The following is a 17,316-nucleotide window of genomic DNA, read 5'->3' as shown; positions in this document are numbered from 1 at the left end:
AGCATCTTTCACACTCGCGATGACAGTAGCCAGTATGTTGAGTTGCCAGGTATGCTAGGCAGACTGACTTCTTATAGCTTTCCATAGCAACCTTAACAGTAGACTTTTGCTGGTTAATACTGTTATAATGATAAGGATAATGAGTTCAGTTGTGTGGATTCTGAAATAGCATAGTTTGTGTAGGAGTGCGAGGAGGGTGGGATGGGAAGGCATGGAAAAGATGGCAACGTTCACTAGAGCTCAATGCTGCGTGGTGGGCGGCGCCGCGAGGGGCGAGACACCAAGTGTAGTCTGCTAGCAGTGGTGGAGTGTTATGCCCGCCGCTCTCCTCCACGTGCATTGACTTGCCGATGTCTCTCCCTCTGTTGTGACGTGATTTACCCTCAATCAAGAGTGCGTTACAGTGTTGTGGTGAAATATATACTGTACAGCTACATCGTGAAACTTGTATGATCATGTGATGTGGGTATAAACGTGATAACGTGAATGTGGTGGTTAATCAGGTGGGGCACATATGTAAACGTGAAACTTGTGTGGACGTGTGGTGGTGTGGTGAGGCAGCCTGTGGACTTGGACAGATTGTGGTCGGCGCTGCATCAATAATGTGATACAATGAAATTATGTACTCTTCTTCCCAGTGTCTTATATTTGATGATGTGAGTGATTACCAACAATATTTGTTGTTTATGTGAATAATGCTTGCCCCATGCTAAAGTTCTGTGCGTGAATCTCTGTCACCTTACCGTGAACTATGAGTGCGTTGTGGAAGCACTGGCATTGTTACAACGACGCCACGAAGAAAAGAACCTGCATGAAGGCTTTCCTGGCCGTAAAGTTCAGTGCATGAAGGAAGGGTTGGTGCCGAGACTTGGCGCAGTACTTCAGAAAGGTTTGTGAGAACTTACTTTAGCGTCGTCCGTAACGTTGTTGATCAATGTGGGTAAATTAGAGATAATTAATAGATATTCTATCATGACACTTGGAGAATGGAAAGTGTGCGAACTTATATCATGCTTCTGTTGGGATGATGTGAGAATGGATGATTGCCGTTATGATCATGTTGGTGATGACAATGGGAATATTTAAAAGGGACCAAGTAAATGCTGTTATGTATTAGGATACTGAAAAAGACGTCGCATTTTTGCATATAGAGGTAAAATATATATTTTCAAAAGGAGATAATTAATAAATGACGAGAGACCAGTAGTGACTATTCATATTACTATGGATGATAGGAATGTATTATTGTGTGCAGATAGATAAATTAGATGCAGAATGTGTTCAGTATTTATAGTGCTAGACCAAACAAAACAAGAAATTGGCTAGTCGAATCTCTTGAACAGTAAACTACGCATTCAGCACTCCGTCATGCATTACTGAACAGCTGCTGTCTCGTGCAGCCGCGTAGTACTAGTGTGGTGAAGAGAGTGAATGGTATAGTGGGAGTGGGAATGGGGCTGCGTGAGGTGGGAGCGTGGGAGGGCATGTGAGGGCCATGGGGGTCAACCACAACGCAGCCCAGTGCCCCTCACCCAGCCGCCTTCCGACCTTCGCATTGGCCTTTTAATTTTTCCCGCCAACCCCGTGGGCTCTTGTTCTGAGGAGAGGAGGCGGAGTGATGTCATTGTTTGTTACATTGTGTGTGTGTGGGGGGGGGATATAATAGTTGTCACATTTTGGAAGTATGAAAAAAAAAATCTTATTCTGAGTATCGAATCGATTAATGCTGCTATTTTCATTTTAGTTCTAGCGCGAGTTGGACTGAAAATTTTAACTGAACTCGTTTCTTGGAGGAAGGAGGGGAGAGACGAGGGATGGATGTCAGAAGAAGACAAGGAAGAAGGTAGGGGGCAGTGTAAGGAATGATTGCATTATAGATACTTAATATTTAAAACATTTAGTGGTTTCTCGTGCTCAAAGCAATTAGTCGTATTATTCAAATTGTAAATCTAGCTACTGAGTAACCTGTTTGTAGTAGATGAGATAGGATGCAAATTAATTCCCAGTTATCTTTGATCGTTGGGGCTGTATTTTGGAACCATTTTGGCACACACCATAAAGTAAATTAATATCTTATGTTGCACCACATCCTTTACAGCCTTCTCCTCTCCCCTCGTTCCTCTCTGTCATCTCTAGCTACCTCCTCCTTATCAACCTCTCCGACCCATACTCCTTTCCTTGCCCATTTTTTTTTTTTTTATGTAGGAGGGGCACCGGTCAAGTGCGACAAAACTGCAATAAAAAAATGAAATAAAGGCCCGCTGAGGTGCCGGTTCCCGAACAGAGTCGAAAGCGGTAGTCAGAAATTACAGGATAAGTGTCTTGAAACCTCCCTCTTGAAAGAGTTCAAGTTATAGGAAGTTGGAAATACAGAAACAGGCAGGAAGTTCCAGAGTTTACCAGAGAAAGGGATGAATGATTACAGGTTAACTCTTGCATTAGAGAGGTGGACAGAGTAAGGGTGAGAGAAAGAAGAAAGTCTTGTGCAGCGACGCCGCGGGAGCAGGGGAGGCATGCAGTTAGGAAGATCAGAAGAGTAGTTGGCATGAAAATAGAGGTAGAAGATAGCAAGGGATGCAACACTGCGGCAATGAGAAAGAAGGTGAAGACAGTCAGTTAGAGGAAAGGAGGTGATAAGACGAAATTTTTTTTTATTCCACCCTGTCTAAAAGAGCGGTATGAGTGGAACCCCCTATACATGTGAAGCATACTCCATACATGAACGGATAAATCCCCTGTTCAGAGTTAGCAGCTGTGCCGATTTTTTCACAACACCGCCACTGCGACGTGCATCCGTGGGGTGCGATGCCCCCTGTGTGCTTCCCCCGAGGACATTTCCCAAGAGGATATTTTACTTCCTGGACATTCTACCCTCCCCTGGACATTCTCCCTCCCCTGGACATCCTCCCCTCCCCTGGACATTTTACAGGTATTCTCCCTTGGACTTTCTCCCTCCGTACATTTTTTCCCAAGGATAATTCCCTCCAAGATTATCTGCCCCTTAACTCTTTAACACACTCCATCGCTGCTATACTCCTCTCTGTGCGTTTTCCTTGTGGACATTTCCTCCCATCGAGATATTTGATAACACTGAACGAAACTGTAGCTATTTTTGGTTTAGGCTAGATCATGTTAATGGTGGAATAAATATAATGTGATAAGGTTGAATGCATTGAGTGGGGGTATGTCCAGGAGGAAAATGTCTACACTCGTCCTCTCCATTCCTCCCCGGATCACCGTCATCTGGTACCTGGATGTTTACGACCATTGCTAGAATTTCCGACAAATTATTACAACTGTTTTAGACGATACTGGCCTTCATGCGAATTTCTTTCTCCATTTCGTTGTACTACATTGCTACTTTAATGGTTTTCTTTTCTGTCCCAGTTTCACTTAATTACTCAATTTTCATACTGTCTAGTTTTCTTGTGCTTCATAGCGAATATCCTGGAGTGTTTTTTTTTTTTTTTTTTTTTACTGAAGGGTGAAATAACTAATTATCGAAAGAAAAGGTGAGTAACTTATTACATGGGCTAAGGAGATATTTTATTGCTTAAAAAAAAAGAAGAAAAATATAAAACCTGTGTATATAATCAGTGAACAAAATTTGCTAAGAGATATTGCTGTATGACTCGTGAGTAAGATGCGTTATATGTAATGTATTTGAGTGCTACGGCAAGATTTGCCTCATGAAAAGAAGCTTATAATCATGTATATTTATGTTAAGCAAGTTGAAATGACTGTTAGAGAATCGACAAAGATATGGAGAAATAACCGGTATTTCAAGTCTGTTTTCCTGCCAGGCTCGCTAACACCAGGAAACAACACAAAGCCCCGGGCGCCTCGCTGAACACGGCGCCGTTGCGCCTCTCGTCACCGTTCTCTTTCCTATTTACACTGGTGAAAAAAAAGTTTGCTGCAAATGCACGCCGCCGTGTGTGTGTGTGTGTGTGTGTGTGTGTGTGTGTGTGTGTGTGTGTGTGTGTGTGTGGATCTCCACTTTCTCGTTTCTGTGTTTATTTCCGATCTCTTAGAAAAAAAAATGAATTCCGTAATTATTCTAGTTCCTTTGTCTTTTTTTTTCCTGTGATGGATGGCAGTTGCTTGGTATGTAATTAATTTATATTTTTCATGAAATTCCGTGTATCAAGTAAACGGATAAGTTAATTATTAGTAAAGTATGTTCTTTTTAACTTTTTTTTTTTTATCTTCCTCTCAGAACAATACACTTTTGCCTCGATCAGTCGATAAATTTACAGTATGACATTAAAGGCAGTGAGTGTTGTATCCTGCACGGTATTTGGATGACGTGACGGAAGGGAGCGTGCTGAAGATGTGCTTCTCTTGGTGCATCTCATAGATTTACCGAAATTCTTATGCTATTTTCCTTTCTTTCTCTTTTAAACAGTTTTTTTTTTTCCTTTATAGGTATTTATCTCTATACATACATTTTTTACGTATTTGTTTATTTTATCTATCTATCTATTATTATTATTATTATTATTATTATTATTATTATTATTATTATTATTATTATTATTATTATTATTATTATTATTGTTACCTTTTTTTACGAGCAGTTTTGATGCCTTAACTTTTTAGTGAACATTTGGAAAGTGACTTGCAAGTGGTGATATTGTTTAGAAGGGTGATTAGCGACAAACTGTCTTCATTATATTTGTGCCCATTCTTGTCAATGGAGGAGCGGAAGGAAGCGCCCTTGTTGATGTTTCCGCTCTAGCCACTTCCTTGCCGAGAACACAGTTGAAAGAATTCATGAGCCCCGAGGAAAGTCAGTGCGGTGAAAGAGAGAGGAAGGACTGAGCTTTTGGCGCATGCTGGAGTGGAAGTGAGCATTGTTCCAGCATGACAGTTTCTTACTTATTGTTTTCCAAGCGCCGCGTTAGGAAGGTTAGGCAGGCACATGCACTTCTCTTCTTTCTCTCTCTCTCATAAACGGTATAGTATGTACAGCATCACTCTTACTGCTACCTGCAGAGCTTATGGTTATCGCTATGGTCTCTTCTAATGTGTTTCTGTGGCCTTTGCGTCCTTTCGTGGCCATTTTCTCTGCATTTGTGTTGCTTGTTTATTGTTGACTCTTAAACTCTTAAGGTCTGGACCTGCGAAGAAAAAAATAAATTGCTATTCAAGATTTCTTTCAGGATTACAGAATTTTGAAACATGAGAATTATAAGAAAAATATTGATATAAAGTGAAATGTTATCAACATATTCCTTACGGACTAAAAAGAATATGTGACATGTACAAAGTCTTTTAAGTTAGGAACGTATCTACATGACCAGCTAAAAATTCTGTGATTAAGATTTTAGTAAATTTTTTAAAGGTCCGGACCTGGAAAGAAAAAAATTATAAATTACTTTCAAAACTACAGAATTTTAAAACATGAAAAGTTGAAGAAAAATGTTGATATAAAACGTTTATATCAAACAATAAAGTGTTTTTTACTTTATAAATTTTGGTAAAAATGAAATGTTATCTACGAACTTTGTATGAACTCAAAAGAATATTTGACATACGCAGAATGTCTCTTTTAAATTAGGAATATATTTACATTATCAGAGAAATTTTGAGATTGGATTTTTTTTTTTTAATTGCTGCTCACAGGTTCATACGAATCGGTTTAGACCAGAAGTGTCTCTTGCAGGACGTTAATGTATTTAACAGCTTGGCTTGGAATATCTGTTTAGAAATACTCGTATGCAAGTGTGCCGTGCGACAAAGATTGTGCCGGAACGTGTAGGAAATAAAACATTTATGAATGTTTTATTGTACAATTTTGTCTTTAATTTTTTAGTTGAAATATTAATTGGAACTCTAGAAACAGCGTAAAATGTATTCACACTTTGTTAAATAATAGTATTAGAGAAGCTTTGGTGTAATTATTATAGAGAAGTAATGCGCATTCATGTCGCGGCTTTCCTCATATGTCAATTCGTCAATTCGTCATATGTCAATTCGTCAAGCAACGTGCCGCGGGGACCATCATTCATTCTTCTTGACTTCAGATGGAGGAAAATGAAGCCGTTGTAGCGGAGAAGAAATAAATTAGATGGTTGTGATGAGATAGAGCATGAGGCGGTCAGGGAGAAGGGAGTAATGGTAGAGGTCTTAGAAATCGGGGAGGCGTAGAGGGCGGGGATAATATGGGTGGAGGTTTGATAGAAAGTATTTACCACGAAAGAGATGTTGAGAGGAGAAAATAGTGACGGTGATTGTAGTTGTAGAGACGAAAAAGAAAAAAAAAATATGATGCCTAAAACAGGTGAAGGTAAGCAACTCGTGGAGATGATTTATGCCTATATGGATTTTTTTTTTCTTTTTCCACGCGTTTGGTTGTTTTTAGAACAAAGACGAACTACAGTAAATGGATGAAAGAATAACTGTATGTTAATGGATGTTAGTTGACAGATAATTATTACGGTAAGACCTCAAGGGTAAGAAAAAAAATCATAGTGTATATTTCATAACTGAGATAATACTGATGAACTCGATGAAAAACTTTCTTGTCGCCAGTATACGTAGTGTGTGCGGTAAATATTATTGTGTTGGTGGTGAGGTACAGTACTGAGAAGCCCGTGACCCTTAGCGGCCGCCGCCCCCTGGGGGAGGGTGGGAATGGGCGGGGGTTTAATTTGTCGCGTTGGCGTGGGAGACTACAGTTGAGGTCCCTTGGGGGTCACAGGGTTGGGGATTAGGGGGGTCAGTCATGGCGAAGGAAGGGACAGGGAGGTGGGGAGGTGAGGTAGGGGTAGGGAATGCTTGGGCGATAAGGAAGAATGGGAAAAGAAGTTAGCGAGAGGAAATATGGTAGTTATGAAATACTAGACGCCGGTAGACAGAGAGAGAGAGAGAGAGAGAGAGAGAGAGAGAGAGAGAGAGAGAGAGAGAGAGAGAGAGAGAGAGAGAGAAAGTCATATAGGAAGTAGTAGAAAGAGGAAAGATGATAAGAGATAGCGAAAGAGAGAGATTACTTGCTGAAAACACTGGGAAGGTGGAACACGGGGGTCAGGAGAGAGGGCATGGTAAAGGGAGAGTTGGGAAGGAAGAGGGGGGAAGCAGGGAACAACCAGCTGAGACACTCACGGCTCTCCTCACATTAAGAACCGCATTTTTAAACTTACCGCCGCTTCATCTCGACTACATTAACGGACTCTAGTGGAAGACTGAAAAATTCAGTAATGTTTTCGTAATTCGAATGGTTTTTAACTTTTATTTTTGTACATTAATTAAAAAAAATATAGGAACTTGATTCACGTCTGTAGCCTTTGAAAATAATTATAATGAAATACTAGAGAGTTTTGTAACACGAGTCTTTGATTATTTACTCAGAAACTTTAGAAGGTTCACGTGCACGGCGGACAAGACTGAGGACTACTGTACCTGTCACACTGCTCACGAAAGACGCAGCGCAGACCCCAGGGACACGCGGATCACTGGGTCTGGGATTCGTGTGACAAGTTAATAATGTGAACAGCGGGACGTATGAGAAGCAGTGTGGGAAAATGAGCCCCCTGGGGATTAGCTTAAACAAATATAGTGGATGAATGAATAGTAAAAGGAAAAGGAAGCGGAAGGAGATACAAAAGTGGATGAGGTGCAGGATGATTTCTACTGTGTTGGGAGGTGGTGAGAAAAATTATTGTTCATTATCGTTCAAACAGGAATTGGTGAAATTCTTGGGTGCTCATATTGGAGAAAGTAACCATAGTGTAAGTGAAGAAAGAAAGTGGATTTTTTTTTTATGACGTGTCTTTTTTAATTATTTTCTTCGTTTTATTAGAAGCTAGCATTCACAGACGCACGCACACACCCTACATACCTCTCTCCATCCAGCCTCCTCCGCCCACTCCAGCCCCTCTTATACCCTCCCCTCACCACGCACTCAAACACACAAGGAAGTCACCGTTTTATAATATAGAATATCACCAGAAAACACATGCATTGGTGTGAATGAAAGGGGAACTATTCGGAAAAATATTGTGTGTGTGTGTGTGTGTGTGTGTGTGTGTGTGTGTGTGTGTGTGTGTGTGTGTGTGTGTGTGTGTGTGTGTGTGTTTGTATAATGCATGTTGTTTATCTTAACTCTCCGCCAAGACAAACTCCGTGGCCACGAGACCCGTCATTACCAGACGTCTCGAAGCCCACATGTGAAAGTGAAGAGAATAATGGTATGCTGCAGGTAATGTTCAGGCTGCGCGGGGTGAGGGAAGGTGACTTACGGTCCCTTCACCACACCTGGCCTCCCCCACGCCGTGACCTGGGTGACGGGGAGGTCGGGAAGAGTTGTGGGTGGCGTTGAGAATACATTCGCCATGAGCATTACCACGCCAGAGAGACATAAGTGTGCGTTCACAGAAGTCGTGACTCGTGAGAATATACTCCTTGTGCCCCCCTTCCCACGGGTGGAGGAGAGGAGAGGAGAGGATAGGAGAGCATGAATGTGGTAGCGGTAATGAAGGAGTGAAGACTGAATGGAAGTCTTTGATAGGAAATAGAAGGTTAAAGACGTGAGCAAAGACACAGTTTATAATATGAAAATAAAAGCAAAGGAATTTGGTGGTCGGATGGAAGGAAGTCGGGATTTAAATCATACAGGAAATAGATACATGCGTGACAGTACCGTGGGAAAAAAGAAAGGGAGGGAGATGAGAGGGGTATCCACCTGCCATCCTCAGTAAATAGGACAAGACTTTTAACCCGGAAACCGTCCCTGCGCCTTCTGAGCGACCCCGTGGCAAGTTTTCGACCACAAAACCCAAACACTTGAGCTAATTATCCTTACGGCCATAGGGGCATTGTCTCCGCTACGTGGGAGTCAGGTGATTAAATCAGTAATGCTATGTTAATCCTTTGTTTTGAAGGGGGCCAGGCTGACCAGATGACCACGTGTGACCTGGCGACGGCCCCAGGTGAAGACAAGTGTGTGGTCGGACTAGATTTTGTGAGAAACGTGGTTAGGCCTCGCGGTGGTCTGTTATTACCTACGCTGGTCCGTGGGGAGGCCGTGGGAGGGAACGCCAGTCTAGGAGAGGGACGGCGGGCTAGACAGCGGTGCACACCTTTCAGCAACACATGCTGTACTGAAAGTGTTACGGCGGGTTTATTAATTGCATGACACACACACACACATACACACACACACACACACACACACACACACACACACACACACACACACACACACACACACACACACACACACACACACACACACACACACACACGCAGCATGGCATCATATCAGTATTTCAGCTTTGTATTCCCAGATTCTTCCATTAAAGACGCTTCTTAGTACTGAACCTAACACACTGGGACGCTGCCACTCATCCCATCGTCTCACACCACACCTGCCCTTAGCGCTTCTCCCAGGCACCCTGCAGATAACACCGCCACCGCCACCGCCGCTGCCTCCTGCACGCATCGCTCCGGGGGACGGCAAACACGCCTTGCTGAAGGGGGAGAAATTATATTTAAACAAGTAGTGTTTAGGAGAGAGAGAGAGAGAGAGAGAGAGAGAGAGAGAGAGAGAGAGAGAGAGAGAGAGAGAGAGAGAGAGAGAGAGAGAGAGAGAGAGAGAGAGAGAGAGAGAGTTTTCTTTCGTATAAATCGTAAATTGTTCGTGATCTTCTTGTCATCTAAAGAGGTGCTCCAAGTGTATTGAATGAGAACTTTGCGTGACTGTGTGACTCTTTACTCTTTGGTGGGAATGTGAGGAGACAGTATAGGAATCTTGATGTGGGTAATCGCTGCTCGTAAAGGTAAACACGCTCCAAAACTACTTCGCTTCCAGTCAGTCAGTTAAGCACCTTGACTGCCTGATATTGAGTCAGTCACCACCACTCCCCACAGTTTCATTTCCTCTACGTCAAGTACAACACGTAGACGCGAGATTACAACGTTCCCGTAACCCGCTGCCACCGCGACCCGCCATCTGCCTTTCCCTTAGCCGTCTCTGAAATGACGAGTTTTCACGCCGCGCGCGCTCACACCCACACTGAAGAGTAATGATTAAAACCTGAAAGGGCGTGGAGTCACACACACACACACACACACACACACACACACACACACACACACACACACACACACACTCACACTCACAGAAACGCTTTGCTTTTATCACGACTATTTTCAAAGGCCACATAAATGAGTAGCTGGGTTCTCGCGAGTGTTTCTCTTGTGAAAATAGATAAATATTGTTAATCTGTCTCTAGAACCTTAAAAACAGCCTTAAAATTAAAAACCCGTGTAATTTCAACTTAAGCCTTTTGAAAGTAGTGGACTTCTGGCGCAAAAGTGTTTCAGAATATGGTCCTACAACCCCCCTCCTTCCCCACCCCCCACACACACACACAAACACACACACAAGTTCAGGTGATGATCTTTCGCTTTTGAAGACTCTCGATATGTGCTCAAACTTTTGCGAAATCTCGGTATCGTATGGCCTCGGGGGGACTCTCCTTTTCCTCCCCGTGATTCATTTCCTGCTGCTCCACCATCACCACCACCGGGCCGCACCTTCCTTCTGATCACCGCGGTGCCCCTTCCTTCTGATCAGCGGTAGACAGCAAAGAGGAGTGGCATATGTTGAACTTTACTAACCTGTAGAGTTTGTAGATTTTTTTTTCTCCAGTGAGCACACACACTCTCTCTCTCTCTCTCTCTCTCTCTCTCTCTCTCTCTCTCTCTCATTTATCCGTAGCTCCCCTCTACTTAAGTGGTATTCAAAGTTCTTTTTGATTATGCTCAAGTTTCTTTTTTATTATCAAGTTCTTATTTACTTATTCATTTACTTATTTATTTATTTATTTATTTATTTATTTATTTATTTATTTATTATTACTACTACTACTATTATTATTATTATTATTATTATTATTATTATTATTATTATTATTATTTTTATTATTATTATTATTATTATTATTATTATTATTATTATTATTATTATTATTATTATTATTATCGTCACTTATTTATTTATTTACTTATTTTTTATGTTCAGGTTCTTATAACATTCAAGTTCCTTTTAGTGAACATTCCATGCATGACGCCGTTAGCTCATGACACCCCGTGGTGGTGCGCATGCTGCGTCTGTGCCGCTCTTCCTGCCCATTGATCCACGGCGAGGCCCGGGCGGTGTGAACGTGCACTCCTATCACCTGGCTCACCTGTGGCCTGAGGGGGCTGTAAACCATCGCCCGTCCCGCCCCTCCATCCCCCCCCACCCTCTCTCTCTCTCTCTCTCTCTCTCTCTCTCTCTCTCTCTCTCTCTCTCTCTCTCTCTCTCTCTCTCTCTCTCTCTCTCTCTCTCTCTCTTTCTCGCTTTCTTTCCTCGTTTCTGGTCTTCCCATGTACTAGGAAGATGCTGCCTCCACCCTGACGTCACAGTGAAATCGCCGTGGCGTGGGGGAGAAACATCTTGGTTCACTAACACACGTGGATGTGAAATGAATAAAATAGAGATAAAAAACAGAGTAAAATAGAGATGAAAGCATAACAGAAGCGGTTGGTATCATTATTGCAACACCAAAACTCAGAGAAGCATAAACCAAAGTTAGGATCCAGTATTAAAGCGTGAAAAAGAACCCGTAATAAAACTTGTATGAAGAAATGATGGGTCGATAATAGGGATAATAAAAGTGGGTATTCGTGCAAGGTCAATCTTTACTCTCCCACCCAGGGCGACTGCCGCATCACGTTCTCTTTCCTTATAGGCTTAACAGTGTTCAAACAATAAAAAGAAGCGTCCCTTTGAAGGCGTGTGGGGCGTGGGCGGCGGCGCGGTGTGAGGGGGGCGTGACCCGTCTCCGACATCGTAACTGTTGCCGCACGCTTTTCCGCACCACTCAAAGGTCGCAACCCCTCTCCTCTCTTCTTCCTCGTGCCCCTTACCCCTCTCATCTCCTCTCCTGCCATTCAACTCTTCCCTTCCTTCCTCTCCCCCTTCTCTTCCTCCCCTTTCCTTTGGTGTTTAAGTAACTAAATAAGCAAATAACTGGAAGGTCCCAACGTCCTTCCTTTTGTACTTCTCCTTAACCCTCTCATCTCTACTGCCATTCATCCCTTCTCTTCATTTCAGCGCCCTTTCTCTCCTCTTCTCCCTGCCTTCCCATCCCTTTAATGTTCAAGTACCCATACACAAGTAATTGAAAGATCCCAACTTCTCTCCTCTCTTTTTCCTTCTGCTGCTCATCCGTCTTGTCTCTACTGTCATTCATTCTTTCCCTTAATTCCTCTGTCCTTTCTTTCCTTCCCCTTCTCCCTCCTCTACAAGCGGTGGTTGAGAGGTGTCTTCGCCTTTGTTATCTTACGTCTCTTATTTCAAATTAGAATGTTGCTTAATGACTAACTACCTCGTAAGGACCAACATGTATGCTGCGATTAGTCTTTCCTTTACATTCCTTTGCTAAAGTAAATAATAATAATAGGTAAATAAAAGATGCAAACTTCTCGCTTCTACTTCCTACTCCTCTCTTCTCATCTCTCCCGTCTTCCTTCCCTTCCATCTTCTGTCCTTTCCTCCCATCTGCTCCTGTCCTGCTCGCTCCCTCTTCCCAACCTCCCCCCCTTCTTCCTTCCCGGTGTTTAGGGCAGGGAGGGCTTCGTGCTACTGGGAAGAGGGCTATGACCTGTCACTCTTATGTCCTTTTGTGTCGCTTTGAGCATGTGATATATTACCATAGGGTTAAATGAGCGTATTGTCGTCTTTCAGGTGTTGTGGAAATGGACGAACGTGATGTGCGATTTTATCCTCGTAGGTTGCAGATAGAAAAAAAAGTTCTTTTGCCTGTTTGGTTTTTGCCGGTTTGCCTGTTCCTCACCTGGCGGTTTGTGCAGTTTTTTTTTTTTTTTTAAGAAGGTCATCCCGCACACCTGTACCGTGGGGGGAGTGGAGGGCGGGGCTTCTTCCGCTGTGTGTTTATCCAACCCTCAAGTCACCTGCATCCTGCTCTGGCTTGCTTGGCTTTAGTGAACCCGGCCCGAGTGCTCGCTTGAGCTCGCGCGGGCGGGCACGCACGCATGCTTGGAAGAACACGACGCACGCGCGCGCACACACGCGCACACACGCACACGCGCGCGCGCGCACACACACACACACACACACACACACACACACACACACACACACACACACACACACACACACACACACACACACACACACACATCTCTGTCCTCTCACTACCATATCTACACCCACCGATCCCACGCTACGTACTCACAAATACACGCATGCATATATGTATGCACAGGTGCAGACAGATGGAAACACACACACACACACACACACACACACACACACACACACACACACACACACACACACACACACACACACACACACACACATACACACACACACACACCAAGGTAAAACAAGACAAAAAAAAAAGAGATAAAGCACATCGGACAACCGTCATTAACACGGGAGCAAGTAATGCCCCAGAACCTCATGATTACCGGGTTGACTTTAATTGGAGAGAGGAAAAGCGTTGATGGAGGAGTGGGTGGTGGGCGGAGAGGACAATGGCAGCAGGTTGAGAAGGAAGAGGAGTAAGAGAAAGATAGTGGGGGATGTTGGGTACCTTAGGGGTATATCCGGCTGGCTTACACCTGTTGGCGATCTTGGTAATGTCTTGTTTCCGGTGGACTTGGTCTCGACTCAGAATCCTTCTCGGGAGGTGAAGGTTGGGTCGTGCAAACCACATGATAGTCTGGGGGTCTGTCTGGTTATGAATACCTGCTCGGCGCGTTTGGTTCCAGCAGGACGAGGAGGAGGAGGAGGAGGAGGAGGAGGAGGAGGAGGAGGAGGAGGAGGAGGAGGAGGACCACCACCACCACCACTCTCACCTTGGTGCGTCACTCAAGTCGGTGCATTACTGACTGTCTTTTGTGTTTTCACAGCACCACGTTGTCTTGAGCGCGAATTGTACACATGTCAGTCTACAGCATTCTCCTCTTGAGTGTCGCTTGGGCTCTCTGTAGTATCATGTGTCTTGTGTCCACAACTGGGCTGGAGGTGCGGTGGTGCGGTGGTGTCGTGGTGCGGGTTTCAGGGAATGTGTGACGCTGTGGTCTGTGGTGATTTTAATCGTGTGCTCGTGTGCTGTGGCGCGCGGAGGATAATCTGATGTATGACAGAGAGATATTGATGTCAGGGAAGGTGGGTTAGGAGGAGCTTGAGGCGCTGTGGACATTAGTCACCACCAGGCGGTCCTTCTTTGGCGCCTCCGGCAGTGGCCAGGGCAGCCAGTGAGTGCCCTGAGGGGGAGGGACATTCCGCCGGAAGGACGGGAATGGGTGGAGGGCGGAGGAGAGGAAGGCAGGAAAGAGGGTTACAGGTGAGTGAGACGAAGGAAAAACTGAGTAAAGGAAGCCGGATCGACACCACCCTTTGTCTGCCGCGGTGACAGGCGAGTGTGGCGGCGATGATGCGTCGATGCGCTGCTCAGCCCTAGTCTGGGATCACGACCTTTGACGTGATTGAGTGAAGCAGTGCGTGATTCTGCATTTTCACTCATATATGTAGCACTGTTGAAGGCTCACGCACGATGATGGTTTCGATTGAGGCACCGCAGCCCAAGGGAGACACTACTTATTACAAAGCCTTCAGTGTGTGGAAGTTTGTATATCACTTAGTCTCTCTGCCAGACTCTAAATAATACCTGATTCTCATGTTTTGCAATCATGATTAGAACTTTGATTTTAAGATAAATGCTGACCATGAGCAATGTGGCGGTGATATAAATGTGTGTGTGTGAATTTGGATGTTGATGTGGATGTAGATGTGGATGGGGGGGGAGGTTAAGGATGTTAGTGCGTGGCGTAGAGGTAGGAGTGGACACACATGTAGATATCAAAGAGCAACTTATCTTTGGGTTCCTACTTTTCTGCGTGAATCGACTATGTGTGCACAAATCATAATATTAATGACTGTAGAAGTCGTGGATATTGGTGTTCGGCGTGGGATATATGAGTGAGAGATTTAGCTGTTTGTGTGCGTGTTGGTGGTGCGGGGAGTTGCGTTTTTTTCTATGTCAGTATAAGTGGCCGCTCGTGCGTGTGTGCGTGTAATGAGGCGAAGGAAGGAAGAGGAGGCACGTGGGGAAGGCTGTTAGTGGTGAGGAAGTCCCTCCAGCAATTTGGTCTTTGATTGTAATCGCCGCACGTAGAGGAAGGAAAACTAAGCGTGGCGGGAAGTTGTTTTGTGACGGGGATGGAGGATCTGGCCGCTGTGTGTGTGTGTGTGTGTGTGTGTGTGTGTGTGTGTGTGTGTGTGTGTGTGTGTGTATGTGTGTGTGTGTGTGCGTGTGTGTGTGTATGTGTGTGTGTGTGTGTGTGTGTGTGTGTGTGTGTCTGTCTGTCCTTGACTCTTGCTCCCCTAGATTACCGGGCGAGTCATTGCGCCATAGATGGACTCAGGAGTGGTTAGGAATTGATAGCTTTTACCTTTTGAAGAATCGAAAATGTGAACTTGTCGAGGTCTCTTTTTACTTATTTTTTTTTCTGGTGACTTCCAAACTGTTCTTCCTCTCTTGAGTATTCTCTGTGTACGAGTATGTATTTTGAAGTATAAATGCTATAATTTTTTTCATGTAAGTGACTCATCAAGCTTCTTTTGTTCAGTTAATCATAGACTGTGCTTCTTTTCCTGCGTGTCTTATTTATATATCCATGTACATTTTTTCCCTGTCGGATGGCTGAAGAAAGAAAGAAAAAAAAAAAGATTGTCTCATGTTGTCGCTTCCGTTTTGTGTTCGAGTATTTTATTGTCAGGTAGGAAACCTTGACAGCGGACAGCATTAGCAGGATGATCACGCCACTTGCCTGTATAAATAAAATGCTGAACTAAACTAAAATCACACTGGCATCGAACAACGTTAGGAGGATAATTGCGTGACCTACCTCTGCAAATAAAGAAAAATTGCTGAACTAAACTAAATTAACTAACTGATTCACTCACTAACTCACTCACTCTCACACTTGCTCATTCACTAATCAGATAACGAAATACATAATGAAAGAAAGGAAATGACTTGTGTTGCTAGTAGTGAAGAGACAAATTCCGTACTGTGTGTGTGTGTGTGTGTGTGTGAAGGACGACACTGGACTGGACTCAATGACACTCGTAGGTGATTGTTTTTTTGGCGTAATGGTTTGTGTGTATACTATTGTGTGTGTGTGTGCGTGTGTGTGTGTGTGTGTGTGTGTGTGTGTGTGTGTGTGTGTGTGTCTTTGTGTGTGTGTGTGTGTGTGTGTGTGTGTGTGTGTGTGTGTGTGTGTGTGTGTGTGTGTGTGTGTGTGTGTGTGATAATGATGATGATGATGATGATGATGATAGTAATGATAACAGCAGTAATAATAATGACGACAACAATATTAGTAATAACAGCTCCAACATTAATGATAATAACAACTGCTCTCTGACAAATGACAAACACAAGTAAATACACTTGGAACACTACTAGAGGTCCAGAACGTACAATTCAGATACAACTGATCTAAAACTACTCTAACAAAATGGCAGAACAGTGGGAAGGGACGGACCCAGAGTGTTTATTAACTATACAATGGATGGGATGAGGTTTGTACATAATAGTCTGTAGGGGCAGGAGCGGAGGTTGGGGGTGGTGGGGGGGGCGGCGATGACTGAAGGGGCAAGGGTGGGGTGGGATGCCTTATTACTAAAGCGGGAGGGGCATCGAGCAGCAGGAAGTAACCATGGCATCAGGGACTTAAGGCTCCATCTTTCCCGGATCTCAAGACACTTCTCGTAATTCTGCTTATTCTTTTTGGACAGTTCTCTTTTGGGACTGGCATCTTCACTGGGCCTTTTTTTCCAGCTTTTGTTGTCTAGAACCTCTCTTACTTTAAAAGAAATAGATGGTTAATGTGATGTTACAGAGAGAGAGAGAGAGAGAGAGAGAGAGAGAGAGAGAGAGAGAGAGAGAGAGAGAGAGAGAGAGAGAGAGAGAGAGAGAGAACCCTAGCGAACACGTTACGACCTTGTGAGCTGGAGACCACAGAGAGCCCGGGGCGGTCTGCTGGGTCTCCTCATTTCCCCGCAGGACGCTTGGCTGCCTCTCACACACCCTTCATTTAGTTCCCTTTTCGGCCCTGACAATGATGCCCTGAAAACTAGTAAAGCAGAGAGAAGGTATACTTGCGTGTAATTTGCCAAAACCAAAGTGATAAAGCCACTTGAATCGCCTTCAGGTATGTTCCACCTTGTTTACTTTGAGTTTAGTCATGGCAGAAGGTCCATAAACAACGAAATAGATAGACACG

At 44.0% G+C, this 17,316-nt stretch overlaps 1 protein-coding gene across 2 annotated transcripts in view; it reads left to right on the top strand.

Annotated features, from left to right (window-relative positions):
- The first annotated feature begins 212 nt into the window (after positions 1–212).
- The window catches only part of LOC135099910 (uncharacterized), a 30,702-nt gene continuing 13,598 nt past the window's right edge, over positions 213–17,316 (top strand). For both annotated transcript variants that reach the window (XR_010268435.1, XM_064002601.1), the window contains exon 1: positions 213–889. Coding sequence is in view for 1 of the 2 variants with exons in the window: in XM_064002601.1 (XP_063858671.1) it covers positions 844–889 (46 nt within the window). In the remaining variant the exon portion in view is untranslated. The remainder of the gene's footprint in view (positions 890–17,316) is intronic.

This window comes from Scylla paramamosain, chromosome 4, assembly GCF_035594125.1.
Source record: "Scylla paramamosain isolate STU-SP2022 chromosome 4, ASM3559412v1, whole genome shotgun sequence".
Lineage (NCBI taxonomy): Eukaryota > Metazoa > Arthropoda > Malacostraca > Decapoda > Portunidae > Scylla > Scylla paramamosain.
The sequence above is the reverse complement of the archived record's forward strand: the minus strand, read 5'-3'. Positions and strand labels throughout refer to the sequence as shown.